At 38.9% G+C, this 23789-nt stretch overlaps 1 protein-coding gene across 1 annotated transcript in view; it reads right to left on the bottom strand.

Annotated features, from left to right (window-relative positions):
- PRLR (prolactin receptor) overlaps positions 1 to 23789 on the bottom strand; it is a 91956-nt gene that overhangs the window by 8832 nt on the left and 59335 nt on the right. Inside the window, exons 3-13 of the mRNA XM_054652350.2 lie at positions 14792 to 14905; positions 13681 to 13813; positions 10107 to 10276; positions 9139 to 9305; positions 8183 to 8324; positions 6005 to 6137; positions 4606 to 4775; positions 3192 to 3361; positions 2108 to 2252; positions 1176 to 1275; positions 172 to 241 (exon numbers count right to left, since the gene is read on the bottom strand). Coding sequence (XP_054508325.2) covers positions 172 to 241; positions 1176 to 1275; positions 2108 to 2252; positions 3192 to 3361; positions 4606 to 4775; positions 6005 to 6137; positions 8183 to 8324; positions 9139 to 9305; positions 10107 to 10276; positions 13681 to 13813; positions 14792 to 14861 — 1470 coding nt within the window. The 5' untranslated portion in view covers positions 14862 to 14905. The remainder of the gene's footprint in view (positions 1 to 171; positions 242 to 1175; positions 1276 to 2107; positions 2253 to 3191; positions 3362 to 4605; positions 4776 to 6004; positions 6138 to 8182; positions 8325 to 9138; positions 9306 to 10106; positions 10277 to 13680; positions 13814 to 14791; positions 14906 to 23789) is intronic.

The raw sequence follows: 23789 nt of genomic DNA, 5'->3' as shown, positions 1-23789 counted from the left end.
AAACTCTGACTTACACATATCCCCCACATACTTAACTGGAAAGTGTTGCTTATTTCCAACACTGAGTAATTGAAGCAGTTTTACACATTACTGTGGTAACTGTGTTTGCTAGTACGTAAGTTGGAAAAGCAAGTTATGGTGAATTCTTTTGTTGTTGGCTGTGGTACTCACCTCCAGCAGATGTGTATCTATGCCTTTTATCTTTGGTCCTGGAACTGGTGGCAGGATAAAGGCCATCATTCTAAAAAAAAACCCAGAGCAAACATACCAGCTGTAAATACAGACACTAGCTCACTATTTGTTCTCCCACTTCCTCAGAATATGACTGAGATTTTAAACACTTCTCCCATATCTTATATGTCCCAGTTGGACCTCTGTCTCCTGTCTGCCTCTCAAGCTGTGTAATTTACAAATCCAGTTACAGCTCATACAGTACCCTTAGATGACTTATAAAAAACATACTAGCAATACAAAAGTTATTTAACTGGAAAAGTAAAATTAGTAATGTCCTTTTAATTGTCATCTGTCCCTTAACCTCCAGTTCTCTAATACCACTGTAAATTCACCACTGCCCAAGAAAGAGTGAAGTGAGGCACAGCTCAGGAGGGCTAGTGGGGCTGTCTGTGCATGTTTGCCTGTTACCTGATTACTGCTAAACAGGATGGCTTTTCCAACCACAGTTTCTTTCCCTTTCTTCTACTCAGCCAGTATTTTTTGTTGGACTTGTAAAATAGCAATAATCTTTGCAACACCTTTCTCTTTCAAATTTGATTGAAATTAGCCAGGATTCTAAGAAATCATTTGGGAAATTGACGGAGAGGCTGGCAGAAAGACAATCTCATAATATAACCTTGTTTACTTTAGGAAATTATGACAAAACCCAAAAACATGTCTCCTACAGAACAGGGATACTCCAAGTAATGTTTGATGAATATTACATGACTAACCAAGATTAGTCAGATCTAACAGAGCTGTCTCTAACTGATAATTTAGCCTGGTTTCCATAAGAAGCAGAAACACTGCTTTATCAGTTGCAAATTAAGTCAAATACCTATAACTAATAGTTTATAAGCTAAAGTAAATGGTAGAGGATATTGAATCAAATATTAGAATTCTATTTTTGGAAAGTTTTCTCTGATCTTAGACTTGATGCAATTGTGAAATTGGTGGCTTACCTGTACCCTTTCATAATCATAATCCAGCTCATGATTAAACATATAAGAGATGACAGGACACCAACGATGATCCACACAACCATATCTTTTACTCTAAAGTCTAAGAAAAAACAAAATTATTCAAGGACAGACATTTAGCATATGCAGTCAGCATGCCAAAAAACCCTCACAAATTACTTTTATTTTAAAAATTGGCCTGAACTGCCAAATTTATTATCGAACAGAGGCCTTCAGCAGCACAGACAGATCTCAACAATCCCTGTAATATCAAATAATGAATATAATTTTTACTAATGGTACTGCACAGGAAATAAACTGTCTTGGAAAAATCATACAAAAATGCATGGAGAGGAAAATTTTGTCACAGCCAATTATACAGATTGGGTTCAAATCCAGTTGTACTAAACCTGTAGTCATTGCATTATTAAATACATATCATACAATTAATTAAATGCTGGGTAAAGTGACCTAGGATTACATATTTTGAAGGATTTTTGTTGTAATGTAACACTTTTCATACTGAAGTGGTTATTTCATATGAATTCCAGATAAAGAGTAATGAAGTAATGAAGAGCTGTTACTGTCTGAAGGCAATCACTCTTTGTTGTCTCTGTCACCATTTTAATGCAGTTGCCAGTGTTCTTTTAATTAAAAACTACCATAAAGAGAACAAATGAGGCAACAGACAGAAAGGACATGGTTTAAATAAGCAAAGAAATTATTCAACCTCTTAACTCTATCATAAAGTAATGAAGGGGAAAGGTATCTGGGTATGGTGCAGAGATGATAAATATTTGGTTACCTTAGCAATGATGTTCTTGTCTGTCCTAGGGAAACTAAGGGATCTGCACGGATGCCACAAACAGCTATCAAAAAGTATAACATTAACTTGCATGTAATAACAATTACAGAAGGGATGCCTGGCCACTCACCAGTAGGGATCTCAATATACATTTCAGGGCTCCACTCACTCCACAGTCCATGGTGGTCTGGTTTGCAGTGAATCTGTACAATGTACCTCTTTCCAGGATGTAAACTAAACATTTTGTATTGTGTTTGCTGTCCAACAAAAATAGTCTGGAAATAAAATAAATGTCACAGCTAAGGTTTTGGTAATCAAGATGTTAATATAGAATGATTCTGGATATCTTTTCCTAATAATTGTTGAGCAGGAATAATGGTACATCTATTTTATTTCTATAGTTTAGCTTTCTAGGAGGTGGGAATGAGATCTGGCTCTGGTGTAAATTAAACTGCTGTATAAAAACACATCATGAATTTATGGCAAATAGGTGAGAAGCTGTGGTAATGGTAGGAACTGCAATGGTGACAGGAAGAGGAGGAGGCAGAGATTAATGAGGGAGGAAGAAAACAGAGATGGAGAAAGAAAATGCAGAGAGGAAGAGGCAATGTGGAGTTGTGGAAATGCACAGGGTAATAAAAAGTAGGTCTTGCAATGGTCAGAGGGAAGTGCAGTGGGAGGGGGATGGCAGGAGGAGATACAGAGGTGGTTTGGAAGTTCTGCAGACAAGAAGGGCATGGAGTCAAATATCAATAGCTGGAGTCTTTAATTTACCACTCAGCTGTTTAAGTTGTAGATCCTGGCCATAAAAAATTATTATTGTTGGGTGGCCACTACATTTACTACCTAATGGTTATTTATATAAATTTAAATTATTTTACGTAATGTCACTGAAGCTTTCTGTTATCTAAGAAGTACCTGTGATTAAGAACAAATTATCATGAAAGAAACATGGCTAAATGAGAAGGAACAATTTAAACTACAATGCCAATAGGATTAATAAATAATGACCAAAATTAAAAACAAATACCTAATCACCTGCTATTTACAGCAGCATCTGAGATACCAGCAGGAAATCACAGGTCATACAAGCGTTTTTGAAAAATTATGACCTATTTAGAGTGTCTGCTTCATTACATTCAGGCATGGGACCTGGCCGACAAAATCTAGCTGGTCAGAAAATATTATCTAGCAAAAACTTGTGACATCCTTACCTCCCAATCCTCTCCTTCTTCAGGCTTTAGTCGCAATTCATATTCAAGGGTAAGCCATCCAGATCTGACATCAGCCTGTGGGGGTGGAGACCACGTCAGGACCAGATATGATTTTCTCTTTATTGACTTTTTTAATTCCAGGGTTATATTCACAGGAGGATCTGGCTGTACTGTTGAAATAAAAGAACTGTCAATAAGAATCTAAGTGACTTTTTTCCTTGCAGCTTAGGAAGAAATATAAAATGATGTGAGTGAATAGTTGCCATCTCCATTGGGTCTGGTAATTTAGAACTGCTACTGGAATATAGAAATCAAGAGTTTTCAGATAAATTAAGTATGGATTTAGGAATTTTAAACCCCCCCTGAATAGTAGTAAGTGTATTAAACTCATGTTGAGATTTGCCTTAACCATTTATCATCAAAAATATTTTTCTTACATTTCTATTTATTGTTACTTTTCCCCACAACTGTATTTCAAAGTTAATATCTTTGATGTTATGTTCTGAAAGTTGTGTTCTACTATAATCTTATTAAAGCTTGGCATAAATATTTAGGAACACTGAAAACATGGATGCAGCTAATGAAACTTGTCTCCTCCATCTTTTACATTCAGAAAACACAACCACATGATCCCTACACTTCTAGGTAAGGATACTTAAAAGTAAACCAAAACACCATATTAAAGCTCTGTCTATATTTCAAAAATAAATAAAAACGGAACACAGGATTCAGACTTGCATCTCCCTCAGTTCAGAGGTAGAGCTTCTGCATATTGTGCATATATTTTACCACTGTCTGATCAAAGATTCATTGGGTCATTGCATTGAGGTAAAGTATAAAGCCATTTCTCCAACAGCCTTTTTCCAGTTGCCAGACTCCTGGCAGCCAGATCCTTGACAACAAAATGGTTATCAAGGATAATGTTCCGTTCCCTTAGATAAGACCCTAATTACTTGTCCACAGTCACTCTGTAGAAAAAGTCTTATAAAAAGATTATCAGTATACTGCTATAAAAAGCACTAATGCAGCTTCTCTTGGGTCTGGAAACTACTTTTGGGTAATCAGATTTAAGTATTATTAGTTAAAAGATTAAATTGATTCTGTTGCTTATACAGTGGAAAAAAGATTTTAGCTGGATGATGTTTCTTAGGGTTTGACTACAAGAAATATGGAAAACCAATAAATATTTATCTGAACATAATTTTAAAGCTTTTAGCATTTTTGGCTTCTTTGGAAAATAAGATGGTAAAGGGATGAATATTGATTTGTTATTACACTAAGGAATATCTTATTTGTATAAGTTTTAAACTTGAATGTAATCCTATATACAAGGAGAGCTGGAATTAAAATTCTTGTGTCACAACCCATGATTCTGAATAATTTGGTTCCACAGAAACTACTTTTTAACTCTTACCTATGTAAGTCACATCCACATAATGGGGATCAGAGACATTACTTCCCATTTCATTAGTTGCCCTCACAGTAATATTGTATATGGTCCAGAAAGAGGTGTGCTTTTTATCGAAGTAGCACGAATTGGGGCCTGCAGTTTTGTAATCTGGACATTCATAAACTTTTTCTTCTCTGAAATGAAAGAATCCCAGTGATTAGGTTACACAGACTGCAACACCTGATTTTGGTTACTAGTACTTCAGCATTATTTAGGGCTGGATCTGATTTTTCACACCTGGCAATGTGAAGAAAATCAGAAAACTGCTTCCAGACTAAAGAGTCATTGGACTCTCTACAGAGACTGTACTAAGCATTTTCCCCACAAAGCAAACACCACAAAGCCTGGAGGATTTAGGCTATTGCAGATGCAGCTGTGGGCTAGTACAGCACAGCTCTTCCTTCTCTGAAAGCCACTGTTCACTGCACAGCCCAGAGCCCTTAAACGTTACAGAGACTGAGTAGAAGTGATTGCTGAGTCTTCTATCTATTAAAAACTATGTATTTCCAATGATCATCTCACACTTACAGGAATTCTGCATATTACACTAATATGCCTTCAGAATTTATTTGGTCTTTCATCTCTTTATCATTAAAAAAATAAATCTACTTTGTACTGTCCTTAACATCCATACCCAAGCTTCCCAAAGTCAGAGGAGGGGTAGGAGAGAAATTTGAGTATGTAGTCATTGTTTTCATGCTCTTCCTAGATGCACAGTAACAAAAGAAAAAGTTGTGGATGTGGACCTCTTACTTTGCCATACCTGGCTGGACCAGTATCTGTCTTTTTACACTAAGAGTGGGCTCTCAGCTGATAGTTACAGAGTTTAGCATCTATTTAGGTAATTGCAAAGTACAGCAGTACTAGGTGAACTAAAAAGGACCAAAAAAGGTTCATAAGACTTATTGACTCTTTCTTTAAAATGAATGTTTAGCACTTTATCTGAGTTCCAAGGAAAGGTTACTACAGAAACCAGAAAACATTCATGCCTTATGAATACTAGTGCAAAACAAGTCTTATCAGAAGATAAAAATTTTAGTATCTGCTAATTTTGGAAAGTTTTATTTCTAAGACTGTGTGGTTGAAGAGTTTTAGGACTGTGCAGTTGCACTGTTTACTAACAAGCTGTTGATGAGCAATTAAAAGACAGAATTCACAGTAATTATATACCTGTCATTATAAAGAGACCAAGATTTAATATTTCAATCTTAGACATGTTGCTGCTTTACTGTGATGCCATAACATGCCACTGGACAAAACCATGGACTACAGAAAATGTGATCTCCCAAAATAAGAAATGAATGAGGATTGATTTTCCAGGTCCTTCCAACAAAACACAGAATAACTACACAGCACTTATTACCCCTCTTTGCTGTAAAGCAAAGTGTGTTTGGTCAAGAGTCCTCCAGCTGAAGCAGGTTTCCACCAACAAGTAAATGTTTCTTTTTCAGGAGAACGGCACTTTATTATTATAGGCTTTTCAGGAGGTAACCTTTCTGTAAGAGATAAAGAAATGAACTAATTAGTAAGTTTAATCCATTAGGTCCACCTTGAATTTGCAAAATAAAGTCAAACAGAGAACAGGAAAATAGAAAAACAGGAAAACAGAAAAACAGAAACAGGAAAAAAGAGAAACTTGCTTTGTAGTGGCACAGGAAAGGAGGGACCATTTGCTGCTTAGGGCAACAACTTGCTACTTTCACCTGGATTCAGAATTCTCTCTCACTGCAGCTGCACTGAAGAACAGTTTTAGTTTTCTGCCTGTGGCTTTCTTCCGCCCCAAAATCTAATAAGGAATGTTGAAATACAGTCATAGCAGGCTCTACAGAGTTATTTAAAATACACTCTACTATCCAGTCTATATTCTATGGTGCTCTGGTTTCAGCTAGCATAATTTCTTCTCAGTAACTGGTATAGTGCTGTGGTTTGGATACAGTATGAGAATAATTTTCATTATTCATTATAGGGATATTATCATTCATTATAGGGATATTTTGTCACTAAGTCATGTTTATCCTAAACCAAGGGCGCCTTTTTGTGTCTCCTGCACCATCAGTAAAGAGCTACAAAACAGAAAAAAAAGGTTGGGAGTGACTATAGATAGACAGGTGACCTCACCAAAGGTCATCTGTTCCACAGAACATCATCTCCAGCATACAAATTTGGGAGTTACCCAGAACCAGTGCCCATCAGGATTCAGAAATGGAGTTTGGCATTTATCAGCAGTGGGTGAGAAAATATATTGTCCAGAATTTTTTCCCCTTTTTTATCATCATCATCATCATCATCATCATCATCATCATCATCATCATCATCATCATCATCATCATCTACAATTATTATTATTATTATTACATTTTACTTTGTTTTAGTGATTGAACTGTTCTTATCCCAACCCACAGATTTTACCTTTAATTCTTCCCTTCATTCCACCATGGTGATTTATGAGTGGGCAGCTGTGTGATGGTTTGTTGCCAGCTGGGCTTAAACCACTACATACAAAACAAATCTTTTTTTCCAAAAGATGTGTTTAAAGATTATTCTGTTTGTTTGAAAGGTATGCTGTCATTTTCTTTTGATTTTAGGTAAAAAAAGGAAGAATGTAAAAATGTATGTCTATTTGTTGGCATTCTTGCCAGTAATTTTCTTCTGAAGTACTCAAAATATACAAAGAAGCAGGTCTCATATTTCAATGTAATGTTTTTATGTTCAGTACTCAGGCTACTTGCATGATTGCTCCAGAGCAAGTTTTTATAGTTTCAAGAACAGCACTTAAGAACTGGGCGGAGAAAAATGCTTGAATTTTGAATAGGATGATGCTCATCAAAACCCTGAAGTGATTGAAACTTTTGCAGTTGTGTATTTGTGGCAAAAGTATTCCTATTACATCAATAATATATATTTTCTACTATGTACAGCAGAGAGATTGATTTTCCAAATTTATAATTGCCTAAGGCAGATCTGAAAATGGGATATTTAAAAAATATTTTTCTATTAACAGTACTTCAACAATATCCATATCAAATAATGAATAATAAAACTACTAACTGAAGAAGTTTTGAGACAGCTAGGTTAAAGTGTCTTGCAACAAGATATGATGTCATACATATTTAATGTGTCTACTTAAATCCAGTAAAACTCAGATAGTGACTTCCATGTGATAGTATCTGTAAGAGCCATCAGGGCTTTCTGTCTGGGCTCTTATACAAAAAACATTACCTGATATTTATAGCTACAGATAAAATCAACATTGTTTTTAAATAAAGGGATAGGAACAATAAATTATTTAGGCATGTCTGTATCAGAAATGGCTTCCAAGTAAATCCCACCTTGTTCATCATAGCTAGTTTCAGCAGAGGATCCTGACCAGATCAACAAGATTAACAAAGCAATTACAAAGGAAGTATGGTAAAATGCACTGAGCGCTACTAAGTACCCATGTGAGAGGCCAGGTTTTCAGGATTTGGCATTTAGGCACCTTCACAACATTGAACCTGCCACACTTTAAAAGCAATTTACAGAGCAGCAATCATCCACTCACCTTTGGGGATCTCAATGCTTCTTTCTGAGCTCCACTCACTCCATTCTCCGAGGTCTAGCATGCAACGCACCTGAACAATGTACTTCACCCCAGCTTTCAGGCTGCTCACCTCATAGTGTGTCTGCATTCCTACAGACACTGTCTGTAAAAGAAAATGGACTGGAAAATAATCAAGAATTGGACCACTTCAACGAATAAACCATAAAGGAACAGGTTCTGAGGTTCTGACTTCTGAAAGTCAGGGATTTAAGTCGGCTATTTATAAGATATCAATTACCAAGAAGCAAAAGTAGTGATTTAGCAGAAAAAAATCACTGCTGATTCTGATATTCAAGAAAATATTAAACCGTAGACTTCCAAATATGCCATCAGATCCATAATGCAAAGAACATTACAAGTAGTCCAGCCCACATATAAACCCCCACTGAAATACTTCTCAGTGGCTTTAAGTTACTTTCTCAGACTCTTCTAATTTCTCTTCAGAACTATCTCAAAATGCATAGCATTCTCCATCATTAAGCAGCAACAAGCTAAGCAGCATTTAGGACACATGACTATAAGTTTAAGAATGACATTTTATCCTGAGAACTCAGCTGTAGCAGTACTGAAGCTGATTCCTAGAAATTTGGCAACAGGTCGAGAATGTCAATGGAGCGGTTAAATGTGAGTGAGCCACAACAGAATTTCTGAGGGGCAGGTTGCCTCCAAGTGATCATGTTGAAGAGGATGATGATAACTGGTTTTTGTCATACATAACATTAGGATGATTATGTAAATATATTGAATTTCACAGACCACTCCAGTAATTTTCTTTATTTAATCAGATCTAGTTACAATAATTTTTCTATTCTTACATTTTTATAGGACCAATTAAACTGAGACAAGAGAATTCATTTGAATAGAGCACTTATAATAATGAATAGAGCACTTATAAAATAAATGTATTTTTTCCTTACCTCCCACTCTTCCTTTTCCTCAGGCTTTAGTCGTAGCTCATAGTGATACACATGTGAATTAGAGCTGGCCTCAGCTAATGGGGGTGGAGACCATTTTGCACAAAGGTATGACAGGTTAGCAGATGTGTTTGTTTCTAGAGAGAGGTTCACAGGAGCATCTGGCTGAACTGTATAAATGAATGAAAAGTGTGCTATTTAATTTTCTCTCAGAAAAAAAACACCTCCTTTATGTTTTGTATGTCATCATATTATTTTCAGATATTTCAGCAATGTAAAAGAATAATAAAGAAGACTTTTATTTTTCCTTTTTCCTCAATAAGTTTAACTAGCTCCTGATTTCCAACAGTATCAGCAAATCTTAAACTTTATTCTGAATTTGTCAGGCTAAGGAAATACAAATCATAATTTTATAAGGCCGCTCCTGGAAAACTAGAATGTCATCTATTTCATAGCTAGAAAAACTAAGCATATTATAATTAAAATGGTATATAATATGTGTGCGGAAACTAGATTGGAGTCAGGAATATAAAGTTCTACAAAAAGCCTGCATAATGCTCAGGCAGTTATTTTTACCCTTCCAAGACTGCAATGCCAGCAGTTAAAATGATTTTTACATTTGAAGTACTTGGTAGGTTAACCTAATTTGAAAAATTTTATAATCTACATTGAGTCTAACTAAAATACTGCAGACAACTAGAAAGTGAAGCAAATTTTTCAGCTAAAGTTAAAATTTTTACATATTCATACATGAAATTCCTACAATCAAGTATGTAGTTACTTAACTTAGAATTAAAATGCAGTTTTCACATACATTTAACATGCATATTTTAGGTTATCTGTAAATAAACACTTCTCAATAGCAAATTGCACATCATGAGGAAAAAAATCTTTCACCACTACCTGTTCTGGGATTAAAAACTGAGCACATCTCCAACTAGTTTGTTTTCCATTTCATTCTTTGATTTTACCTATGGAAGTTACATCCACATGCTGAGGATCTGAGCTGTTACTTCCAATCTCATTTGTTGCCATTACGGTGATAATATATGTTGTCCAGGGATTAGTGTGGTTTTTATCAAAGTAACAGGAATTTGGACCTGATGTTAGGTAGTCTGGACATTCATAGATTTTTTCTTCACTGAAACAAAATGATTGAAAAATTTAGGAAATGAAGCAAAGCAGATAACATTCTAGCAATGGACTAGATTCAGCAGAAAAATCTGAAATGTTTGTGTGTGTGTGTATATATATATATATATAATCACAGATATAATTTATATAGATTTAGAATAACCAGAAATTTAAATAATTATATATATATATATTTATTATAATTTAATATTTATATATATATATATATATATATATATATATATATATATATATATATATATATATTTATATATATATATATCTATAATCCCATCTCTGGGAAACATTTGGTACATGTGAAATGACATTACCATAAATGCTTCATTTACATTTTTACTGCAGTTGTTTTGATGAATGCTTTCTCCCCTTTGTTTATACATAGGAATAAATCAACAAAAGAACAGAAACAGAAATTTCCACAGACAAAACAAAGAAATTTTAACAATATTTATAAGCAAGTAAGAGGCAAATGAAAAATATTTACTTCAATTACATAAGTTGCTAAATATCTTTGCATATCACCCCAAGAAATTAAACTTATGGGCCCTATGGCAAAGAGCTCTTTTATTGATTAGTTTGTTTTCAGCAAGGTAGGAGAATCATTTAGGTTGGAAAAGACCTCTAACCTTGTCAAGTCAAGCTTTGACCACCTTGTCAACCAGACCATAGCACCAAGTGCAATGTCCAGTAGCTTCCTAAACACCTCCAGAAATGGTGACTGCCCACCTCCCTGAGCAGCCCATTCCAATGCCTACCCATCCCTTCAGTGAATAAATTCTTCCTGAGGTCCAACCTGAACCTCCTCTAGTGCAGTTTGAGGCTGTTTCCTCTTGTCCTATCACTATGCCCCGAGAGAAGAGACTGATGAACACATGCGTACAGCCTCCTTTCAGGGAGTTGTAGAGTGATAAGGTGATCCCTGAGCCTCCCTTTCTCCAGGATGAACACCCCCAGATCCCTCACCTGCTTCTTACATGACTCGTGCTCCAGACCCTTCTCCAGTTCTGTTGCCCTTCTCTGGTCATGTTCCAGCACCTCAAAGTCTTTCTTGCAGTGAGGGGTCCAGAACTGCACACAGGATTTGGGTGTGCTCTCACCAGTGTCAAGTACAGGGCAAATCACTGTCTTGGTCCTGCTGGCCACACAGGCTGGGTGCCACTGGCCTTCTTAACCACCTGGGTACACACTGGTTCATGTTCATCCCCAGGTCCTTCTCTGCTGAGCCACATTGCCACCTCTCTACCCCAGCCTGGAGTTGCATGAGGTTGTTGTTACCAAGGACAGGACCTGGCACGTGGCCTAGCTGCACCTCACACCATCGGCCTCCATGCAAATCCTTCTGCAGAGCCTTCCTGGACTCCAACAGATCAGCACTCCTGCCCAGCCTGGTGTCATCTGCAAACTCACTGAGGGTGCTCTCAATCCTCTCATCCAGATCATCAGTAAAGATATCTAACAGGGCTGACCCCAGCACTGATCCCCTAAACACACCTCTAGTGACCAGCTGCAGTGGATGCAGCACAGCTGCCCTTCCTAGGCCCAGCCATCAGCCCTTTCTTAACACAGCAAAGAGTGCTCCTGTCCAAGCCATGGGCTACCAGATTTTCCAAGAGAATGCTGTGGGAGACATTGTCAAAGGTTTTGGTGAAGTTCAGGCAGACTACATCCACAGCCTCTCCTGAGAGGGTTGCCTGTTCATAAAAGGAGATCAAGCAGGACCCGCCATTCCTAAATCCATGGTAGCTGGGTCTGATCCCTTGGTTGTCCTCTATGTGCTGTGTGGTTGCACAGGACAACCTGTTCCACAACCTTCCTGATGTCAATTTATTTCTTTTTAACAAGATCATAATCAAAACTATCTGAAAAAAAAGAAGAAAAAAAATTACTTCACAGTCAATTACTATTGCCCTTACATGGGTCTTCGGATTATTTAGGAGAGGGATTGTGCTCAAAGCTGGCCAAGGTGATGTACTCACAGCCTGTCTCAGGTGATAAGAACTGTACAAATCCAAAGCATCAGCTGATGTGGCACAAGAATGAACAGTAATTCCACTATTATGCTTTATGTATGATCAGTAATAAGGTTTCTTAGTTTCCAGGAAGTTTTGTCATAGTTCACAAAGAAAAGATGGGAGAAACGGGTCTATACCTAAGAGAAAATGAGCCTAGAAAGGCAATTGTGGCCCAGGTCTAAAATGCTTGGCAGAGCCTGGTTTCAGCAGATTTAAGAAATGGATAAGCACTTCTATCCTTCCCTAAGCAAAATGGCTCTGGGCAGTGAATTAAAATGTTCATTAAACTTTTTGATGAAGACTGAAACATCTGGGCTTTCATAAAATAAAAGTTCCCAAATCATTGTTGTGTGTGGTAACTCCATTAAAGAGTTTTTTTCTGCATTTTTTTTCTGCTCAATGATTTGAAATGCTTAAATGTCGCAGTGATTTCTGAGGCTTTACCTTACCTATTCTTAATCTCCCTGGATTTATAAAAAAACTTAATCTCTAAGCCTCCCTGCTTACTTGTCCCTGTTCAAAGACTGTTTTCAGGAAGAAAGTACAAAGTTAAAGAAAGATGGACAGGTTCAGTAAAGTTGCCAAACATATACACTTCATTCCTGAGCAGGATGAGGGAGTGATAATTACCAAAATATTAATTTTTGAGATTTTACACCCATATCTGATTTCACTGCATTTTTGGAACCACTGACCACAAAACCAACAGGAGAAAAAAATTACCATAGTCCAGAATGGGGTTTTAGTGTGCATGGTAATGGACAAGCTCTTTGGCAGGGCCCCAGCAGCCCTCACTGACCCTGCCCAGCCCCTCCATGGGGACCTGGGTCCCAGGTCCCCAGTTTAGCTGGTCTGCAGCTCCACACAGTCCTGCCTTTCCCAGTCACAGCCCCCTGAGCCAGCCCAACCCATGAGCTGATGTCCCAGCCCAGCGTGGCCTCAGCCTGTCCCTGTCCCCAAGGAGGTGACCAATGCCCAGGGCTGGGCTGCGCCCCTCCTGCCCTGCTCCGTGGCTGGGGTGATGGGAGATCTGCTGCCCTGTGGTGCCCTCATGCTTCAGTGCTCAGAGGGTGACCCCATCTAGCTGAAAGCTTGTGCTTCCCAAAAAGATGGGCAAACACGCCTTTGTTTCCAGCACATCTTCAGACAAGTGGGATTTTTGGTAGATGAGTTTTAGGAGGGACAGGCTGAAGATTCAGGGCTTTTAGTAGTCATGTTTTCTTCCAACAAGAAGCCATGGATTTTATGCAGCCCCTGTTGTCTATCTAAGGTTAAAATGGATTCATAAAAACAACTTTACAAATTAATGTTGTGATTCTCTTGGTCTGACAAAACCCTCACCTGATCACTTACAGAGTACATATGCACCACTTGTTACCTGTCCTTGCTGTAGAACAGGGTGTAATTGTTAGGGAGTCCTCCATCTGAGCCAGGCTTCCACCAACATGAAAAGGTTTCCTTTTCTAGAGAACGACATCTTATTATCTGAGGTTTTCCAGGGTATGATTGACCTAGGGAAGTGCAAAAATCCAACTAGTTAAATTAGAAGTGGGCAATGCTTTTGGATGCTATTGTTGAATGATAAAAGTCAACCTAGCATTCCTTTTTTGAAGACAATAAAATTACACAAAACTGAACTGAATTAAGCAAATAACTCTGCCTGGGAAAAGGATCAATATTCTCAAAAAGGTATATACACTTTACCTCAAACTTCTAAAACAGCTAGTAGAATGATTTTGCTTTTTAACAAGAACATTTATTTTTTACCTAAACTCAAAATGGTATATTTATCTCAAAATTAAATTATGAAGATGGGAAATAAATATATGACTTTTAGGATTTGTCCCCATAAGCATTAAAATTTTGTATCTTCAGATTATTTTAAGATTAAATTTCAACTCTGAAACAGAACTAAAATTCCATTCTTTGCACATATTTGAGGTAAATTATGGGTCAGAAAATTATAAAAAGAAGGAAATCAATGGGCTAGATAGAATTTTTTGGGTGCTGGCAAACTCTATGTACTCATTCATTGTTCAATCATTCCCTGTTAATCCAAATATATTTAAGAATATTTCTTTTAAGACTACTTCTCATTAACTTACACCAAGAATACAGACCACACATTTAAATTCATTTTAAAACAACAAGTGTGTGACCTTTTAACCTAAGCTTATCATTATTTCATTAAAGTTCCATGTAATTATCTCAAATAGAGTAACTATTCATATGCTAAATCCCAAGAAGGTGACAGGCATAAAGTGAATATAGTGTTTCAGTATTGCCACCAAAGAATCCTTAAATTAATCACGTAAAAAGAAAAGACAACTCCAGCCACTTTCAAAATTGCCATAACAAACTTCAGAAGAAAGCAATTTAAAGAGGTACATGCTCCATTGTTGGTCAGGATAAATGGGGTAAAGCCTCAGACTTTTCTAAAGAAAGTGTCTTAAGGAAAAAACAAGTGTTTCAGGAAGTGTTGTACTTACCAGTCAGACCTACTATAGTCAGAGCAAGCTGCAAAATAATTGGGACTGATGAAATGAATCTCTGTTTCATGATGCCTGCCTCTCCGCAGGAGGAAGTATGAGATCAAGGGCTCACTGAAAAACACGCCATCATGCAACAGTCAGTAACAATGCTCAGCATGTAATACGTATCTCATGACTTGACCAAAGTCCTTTTTTGAATTGCAGGTAATTGATTCTTGCTCTCTCTCAAAAAGGTGAGGCAACACCAACATTTCCCCTTTGGAAGCTGAAAACCGGAACCTCAGAGAAGCAGGTAGGCCTTGATAGAGGTCTCTGAATGATTAGCAGTGCTAGGATTACAATTTCTTAGCATTAACAAATCTTGCATATTTCTTTGGCATGTTGGGATACCAGGTTCTTATCTTAGAGTTCTAACTTCTAGGTTAATTAATTAACCTAAGAAAGCAGCCTTTTAGCAACAAAAATATACTTTTACCCCTACTGATGCAAAGAAGAGGTCAACATACTTGAACTCTGAAAGTCCTGAAAACAGAAGGCAAATAGAAAAGGTCCAACATTCATTTACAAGCTTATGATTTTGATCCAATCTCAAAACTTCTCTATATTTAGGACTGTCAGTATTGAATTCAGGATCCCTTGAGCAGAAGAATATTACTCTTTCAGTACATTCAACCAATTGTTTTTACTGTATTTGATTTTGCAGTAAATTTCAGGTGAAAGACAGATTTGCAAGGGGTCACCACCTGGGACCAAGACTCAGTCCCTGCCGTGGGCTCACACCACTAGATGTCCTCAGAATTCAGGTTACAGCTCTGGGTGCTCTGGAGTCCCTGCTGTTGCTAAATCTGTTTGCTTAGCCTGAAGAAACGACACCTCCTGCTTCTCCCACCAGTACACTCCCTGCTTGGAGACGACTGCAGTCAGCAGTTGGATTCTCGGTTGCCAACCTCAGTCTTCGAAACTAAAGAAGAACATTTTACTGCCTCAATAGGGAGTTCCTTATCTCAGCTTTCCACTCCTACCCCTATCACATTCACAGGTAGATGTATGTTTGCAACCCAGTCTGTGTAGCACAGCATGAGAACAAGCTGTGTCCTGGGTGAGGAAAAATCCTTTGTGGTTCATCAGATGACTAATTTTGCAGTATGCAATTAATTTTCTACATCAAGAAACTGTAATGCATCATCATACAAATGTTTTTCAAGCACAAAGCCAAGTGAAGTACCAGTTAATGCAGCTAAGTCTAAAACATGTTTACTGTGGACAGTGTGGAAGAGAACAACAGTTGGCTACATTCCCATATGCCACTTCTGAATATCTAGGCGTGTTTCAGGCGCGCAACTGAGCTACAGGCTGGAAAATTGCATCTGGGTTAGTTTTAAACTCACTCAGAGCATTTTGTGCATATAAAGACAGTGAAGAGAGAACCACTTAAATATAAATTCCAGTTTGGTGTAAACACATGCAGCTTTTATTACTGTAAACAAATGGCAGGCACAAACATTAGTGTTTAATGTCAGAAATTACCCAAAAATAATTTTATAGCCCCATAAAAATAGGGCTATATAATGAGGAACACAGATGATTAGGCTCATAAAAGGCACATTTTTCTCAGGTGAAGTTGAAATAATGAAACTACAAACAGTAACTACTTCATGTACATATGACAGTATTTACAGTATTTTATTACTTCTAAAAATAGTTGGAACATTTGCAAAACAATGTACTTTAAAGCTAAGAGTCATATTGATAAAGAACTATTGCATGATTTTTTTTTTTTTACTTTTCTGTATGTATCTTTCTATGTGAAGAATTGACAAAAGAGAAACTGATTACACTGGCTGAAAGAATGACATTTTTTAATACAACAAAAGAGAGGCACCATCAAGAAGGATCTTTACTAGAGCAATTTTCAAGGAAAATGGGATGATTTTGTAAACTGAAGACCTAAGGAACCAAATTAATAGTGAGAGGCTGAAATTAATGCATTAAAAAATATATTTTTCCTCTGGAGCTTTTGAAAATGAGATGATTGTGAACCACTTCTGTAATATGGCTGTGCGAAAGAACAAGAGGTGATACAGGGAAGGAATATGGACCTATCAGTGTCACAGACTAAGCTCTGTCTACAGTTCTGGTAATCTACACTCCGGAAAAAAGAACCGAACAGATTTTGAACACAGCTATCAACATGACATAGAGACTGCCTCATGATGGTGATTTAAAGAATTGGCTTTGTACTCCATGCAAGTGTATGGTTCTCATCTGCAAACATAAAACGAGATAAGCATCAAAAGAGGGAAAATAAGAATGAGTAAAATAAGAATGTTTCCATGTTCACTTGCTATTCAGTATTTGCGACTCAAATAGGGCTTAGAAGGCTTCTGGAGAGATGTCTTGTTTTTTGAAAATACTTGCTTAATAAAAAGGTAATACTCACATTGTCATAACTGTATCTAAAGTGCATCTTCCCTATATATAATGTTTTCATAAAAGGGTAATTAGTGTTTTTGAAGATGCTACGAAGTAATGTCTCTCTTTTAGGACTGAATGCATTCTTTCATGAGGGATGCAGTGGACATTGATTTGCCACAATGTGATCCAAAATCAAGGGTTGAGCAACTGATAATTAAAAGATCATATGCCTCCTTTTGAAAGTCTTGATTTAATTCCAACCATGTTATTGCATTCTGACATTCTATCTGAATTTCTGCCTTTGAACACAGCTGTCAGATAGTATTCAACAGCTGTGCATCACATGCCAGAATGCAGTGCTCCTTGATGGAAATGGAAACTATTACTGGTGTTTCAGAATGCACAGAAGAATTAGATATTCCTGTAAAATAATTCTACCCTGGAATTAATAATATAATGAAATTGTAGGTTTGAAAACTGTGCTGACAATGCTACTAAATAAAGATGAAAGCTAAACATCAGTACTTAAATCAGGTGCCATGAAGCTGAGTTGAGAGAAACATGTCCTTGTCCTAACTGACTTTTAGTTCTTGCATTCTTTCATTTCTTTCTTTCCTGGCTCTGCTGACGGATAAATTTCTTGAGAGTGACAGAGAAGTCTTTACTCAGTTCTGCACAGATGGAAAAATTTTCTATCTGCAACGTTTTCAGGCTTGCAGGAACAGGAACAACTGTGTATCAGCCACTGGCAATGACATTATGTGCAACACAATTTCTGCTTCTGTGGTTAAAGAAATCAAAAGCCAAAAGCACTTTACCAATCTCTACTGAAAAAGTCTGGCATTTCCATTTGTCATGATGATAAACAATGTTCATCTTTCAGGCCTGGGGAAAGACAGTTTAAGGAGCTCTCAAAACACCATAGTTCATTACCATTTGAAAGGCTGAACTACAGCTGTATGAAACAAAATATAAAAAAGGAACCCACTAAAGCAAGAATGTGAGAGTCTGTTAGACAACCTAGAACATTCAGCTGTATTATGGACATGGCAGGAGTCTGCCCTCCCACACAGAGATCACAAAGCCAACAGGGATACATGTTCCTAGCCATGGCCAGAGCATCATGGCCAGGTGTGTTTCTGATTGACAGTGATGGTTGGGATTATACAGCAAATTAAAAGCTGTAGATGTGTAGTGTGACCAGAGCTCTGTTTTTCCTCTCTGAATGAGCCCTAATTGGATGTCTCTGAATCCCTCAGGCACCCAGCACTATCTTCAGGGTTATGCACAGGCTCCAGAGATGATAAAGGGCTGAGGCATGTCTATGATCTGAATTTCTTGTGACTGATTCCAGCTGGCAACTTTAAGCACGTATACTTGTGTACTTTGTGAGGAAGCCTAGTACCTGCTACTAACTATGAACCTAGATATTCAGTTAATTTACTGGGATTTAGGACTTCATATTTCTGTGTTGCATAAAATGGGTGCAGTGGCAAGAACTTTTAGATTTCACCTGAAAAGCCTATATATGGCCTTATAATATATCTTTCCCAAATTTCTCTCATAAGTCACCCCCCAACAACCCTTGGCAGTCCTTCCTTTGATTAGCAGTCAAGATGTGATAATGAACAAAACAAATTGCCTCACCCATGGAGATATGTTTTGCAGTCTGAAAGACTTGAGTCAATTTTGAAAAAGGAAAATCACAAAACCCCAGATTCTTGAAAACAGTTTAGACCCTTACATCTCCATCATAGTATTTAGACTCTTAATTCCTATTGATTTTACAGAACAGAGACTGAAATTTTCTTAAGAACTCTCACTAACTAAACTGACGAAAAAAAAAAGTCAAAAGAAGAAGAAATTACCATTATCATCTTTGCAGATGAGGAACCAAGGTAAAGAATGCCCAACAGACTTATAGTAAAAGTGTAACAAAAGCTACAACCTGACCATTTTTCTTTTCTTTTCTAAATACCACCTCTACTGCCTTTGCTTTCCCACAAAAACAAATCTAATGCTTTAGCTAACAGTAGTACCCTCCTTTCTCTACCAGTCTCACATTTCCTGAATATTCAATTTTCTTCCCTGGTGCTTTGTAAGTTTAGCCATAATTTCAGGATTTATTTCTAAAGCAATCTCTAACAGAAAAGAAAATCGTAAGTTCTAAAGAGTAAAATTTTAGAGACTGAAAGCTAGAGCTTACATTAGAACTTGAATTATGCTGTGCATTCATCTCTACCAGCTATCAAGCCCAACTCCACAATCACTATCTTCTTACAGTAATTTTAGGTATTTTTGATAGATAGCATAGTCATAAAGTATAAAATAAAATTTTCTACCTAGGGGATTCATGTATGTGAGGCAGCTTTTTATGCCTCTCTTTCATGAATATCAGATTATTTGAAAAGTTGAAAAACAAAAATTCCATAATAGTACATTTCTGAAAGCACCACTAATTTATTTCTAAAACATAAAGAGAAAAAAGGTTACTCTGTATTAGCTGTTGTAGATACTGACACTCAAAGTAAATACACTTAAACATAGAGAGATAGAGACAGTGGTAAAATACTGTACATGCTTCCCTTTATCTATTTCAAACAAAATTTTGTAGAAATGAGCTTTGGATGCGGTTTAAATTTACTCATAAACTGTGCTAGGCTACTTGTTTAAAGGCTAATCAACATCTACCCAGGCCAGGACATGATCAGATAAAAGCTGAGAGGGCTGGGGGAGGAACTCTAGCAGCCTCATCAGTGAAAATCAGGTGCAGGGAATGAGCTACACCTGACTACCAAAGCACAGTCAGACCATTGTCCTTGTGTGTATGTCACCAAACAAACCTCCTTCCCCACTGACTCATCGGCTGAAGGAGGCAGAACACTAGGGACACAGTGGAAGGAAGGCATTGGGGAGTAAAGGAAAGCTTCAAAGTGGACTGGGGAGAGACAAGAATGGGAAATAAGGGTAATAAACAGTTCAGTTCAGTGTAAACCTGTGGCTTGTCAGAATAAAATGTGTGCCTGATCATTGTAGTCTGTAGCATTGTGTCGTTTATACAGGTTTTATTGTAAAGTTGATTGTTTTTTATAAGTTAAGATTTGGTTTGACCCTTGGTTCCCCCATGTTCTCCCTCATAATGGTTTGTTCCTCCCACCAGTTACCTGTCCCTCATTGTAACCAACCCCCTTTCATTTTGAGAACTTTCTATGTCAATCTTCCCTTACCTAACATATGATTTGTCCCCTGCACACGCAAGAGAAAAAAAATGCATAATATACCATTACATGGATGATATCCTTATCTGTGCCCCTAACGACGACATGCTTGCATGTGCCTTAGAGGATACTATTACAACCTATTATGGTAGGATTTGAGTTGCAAACAGAAAAAGTCCAACGCCCGCCGCCTTGGAAGTATCTGGGCCTTGAGATCACCCACCGTACCATTACACCCCAAAAAATCCTAATTCACACTAACCCTAAAACCCTAAGAGAACTGCACCAACTCTGTGGATCCCTAAACTGGATCAGGCCCTGGTTAGGGCTCACCACAAGAGATTTATCCCGTCTCTTCAACTTGTTAAAAGTGGGGGAGACCCTGGATTCCCCGAGGGCCCTGACTCCGGAGGCTAGGGCAGCACTCTAGAAGGTCCAATCCATCACTGCAAGTTGGCACACCCACTGGTGTCGTGAGGATCTGCCCTTCAGCTTCATCATTCTGCATAGGCTACCGCATCTTTACTGGTTGATTTTTCAATGGGACACGGACCATCCAGGCCACAAATTGTTTAATGTTGAATTTAATTTAATTCCAAAAGAGATTCAAAGTCACCATCCACTCAAAGCCCTGACGGTTTTTACAGACGCATCTGAAGGATCCCACAAGTCAGTCGTTACTTGGAAGAACCCACGGACTCAGCAGCAGGAAGCCGATGTGCAGATTGTGGAGGGTTCTCCACAAGTTGCTGAGTTAGATGCAGTCGTCAAGGCTTTTGAGAAGTTTCCACAGCCTTTTAATCTAATAATCGATTCAGCCTATGTAGCAGGTGTAGTGTCCTGGGCAGAACATGCAGTGCTCAAAGAAGTTACCAATCCTGCCATCTATCGCTTGCTCTCGTGTTTAATACACCTGGTTTCCCACTGAGAGCAACCCTTCTTTGGAATGCATGTAAGATCACACACCGACCTCCCTGGGTTTATTGCCGAGGGAAACCGCAGGGCAGATGCCCTAGCCGTACCCCTGCAGCTGGCTGGCCTACCTGCAGGCCAAATTAAACCATCAGCAATTTCATCAGGATGCCCCAGGGCTGGTCCGCCAATTTCACCGGCGGCGAGACCAAGCCAATATGATTGTGGCCACCTGCCCAAATTGCCAGAAGACCGCTCTACCGTCATTGGGTTCCGGGGTGAACCCTAGAGGACTGCGCAGCTGCGAAGTCTGGTGAACTGATGTCACCCAGGTGTCCGAATTTGGGCGGTTCACATATGTTGACGTATCTGTGGACACCTTCTCGGGGGCTGTCTTTGCCTCAGCCCACACTGGGGAAAGAGTGACAGATGCACAAAAACATCTGATTCATGCCTTTGCAGTTTTGGGGATCCCATCTGCCATCAAGACAGATAATGGCCCAGCATATACCTCCAAGGCATTCAGTGAGTTTTTGCAGGAATGGGGGGTATAACATTGGATGGGAATTCCACACTCCCCTGCTGGTCAGGCTGTAATAGCACACACTCACTAAACTTTAAAGCAAGTCCTCGCCTGCCAACGGGGAGATGTCCAGGCTCTGTCCCCACATCTCAGACTTTGTAAAGCACTCTTTACTATCAATTTTTTAAATTGTTCTTTCGACAGACAAACAGCTGCCAGTCCTGAGACACTTCCACCAGCAACAACACTATGGATTCAAAGAGAAGCCACCTGTCCTTATTAGGGACCCGGACTCTGGAGAAATCCAGGGTCCATTCCAGCTTATCACTTGGGGTCGTGGATACGCCTGCGTGTCCATGCCCTCAGGTGTCAGAGGGATCTCTAAGAAACTAATCAAACCCTATACAACAATGGAATCTGTTAGCACACCTCAAGCTGTAACCCCCCCGGCCAGGAAGACCCCACTGACCACACGTTTGCACAGAATAGAAAACGCTGCAGGAGGGGAAGAAACTCGTGATATTATCTTTTTTATTCGTTTGCCTCTCCCTCAGAGAAATTCCATTGTTATGTTTGTTTTAGTATTCATTACGTGTTCTGTTCTCATTTCATTTCAGGCACCCACAATGCTCCTCGCAATTGTGGATCCTGTCCTTCATGAAGAACATAAGTTATTTTGCTGTCATTTGTTTCCTGCCGTCCTTGTGCTTCAGTGTCTTATAACAAGTCATCACTGCCTCCACCACAAAGCCTTCCTCAGCATGCATGATCGCCTTTGCTGCCGTTGTTAGAAAAAACAATACATGGTGGGAGAACCAAAAAGCAGAGAGCACTGGAGTATAAAGGACTGGACTTTACACCTTTTACAGCACCCTCTCCATGAACTGGACTCTGTTTCTTTTTACAGTGCCCCCCTCTCCTTTTTAAAACAAAAAAGGGAGAGACGTAGCATTGTGTCGTTTATACAGGTTTTATTGTAAAGTTGGTTATTTTTTATAAGTTAAGATTTGGTTTGACCCTCGGTTCCCCCATGTTCTCTCTCATAATGGGTTGCTCTTCTCACCAGTTACCTGTCCCTCATTGTAACCAACCCCCTTTCATTTTGAGAACTTTCTATGTCAATCTTCCCTTACCTAACATATGATTTGTCCCCTGAGCCTTTTCCCTCTTCTGGGCCATTCCTATTGGTTCAGTTGTGTCCCTCGCTCCTCCCCTGGGCTTCGTTCATTGGTCCCTCGTGGCTCCTTGTGTCACGCCCTTCCCCTTTACAAGTGCCTCCCCAGCGGTTTTTCTCTGACACCGTTACTGGCCCCGCCTGGATCAATAAAGCGCCTTGGCATCCATACGTCTGTCTACTCCTTCCTTCCTTTGCCTCAGTGCTTCGCAGTCCTGCTCTCGCCTACGTCACCACGCCGCAGACGGAGCCACTACCCAGAGGTTCTTGCAGAGGACCTGGGAGTGGTGCGATTCATGGTCTCCACTGGTCACTCCGGGAGCGGCTAGCCAGCACCCATCAGCTCCTGTGGCTGCGGGATGAGACTGCAGTTGCTTCCTGATAACAAAAAAAGGAGAGTCCCAGGGGCTGTTGGTTTCCACCATGTGGCCTTTGGCCAGTTCCTCTGCCACAATCTGAGTGAGCACCTTTAATTTTTGTTTTTTCAGCGGCCACTGCTCTACTCGGACTGGTTTATCTGTAAGCCAATTCAGTTTTAGGGTAAGGCGCTCCCCAGTGGCCGCGCCTAAAAATGCTGAGGAGCGGGCAAGTCCAGTTTCACCCCCCATTGTCACATGGCATCTCTCCCCCACAGGGTAAACTTGGAATTCAAAATGAATGGGCCTACAGACACTAACTAACCTGGCCCGTACGGGGACCTGGCCGGGGGGGTTCCCTTTAGGCCGTTGTTAATCCCAGGGGGAGCGGACACGC

This window comes from Agelaius phoeniceus, chromosome Z (genome assembly GCF_051311805.1).
Source record: "Agelaius phoeniceus isolate bAgePho1 chromosome Z, bAgePho1.hap1, whole genome shotgun sequence".
Lineage (NCBI taxonomy): Eukaryota > Metazoa > Chordata > Aves > Passeriformes > Icteridae > Agelaius > Agelaius phoeniceus.
Note: the sequence above shows the minus strand (reverse complement) of the source record. Positions and strands in the feature narration are given on the sequence as shown.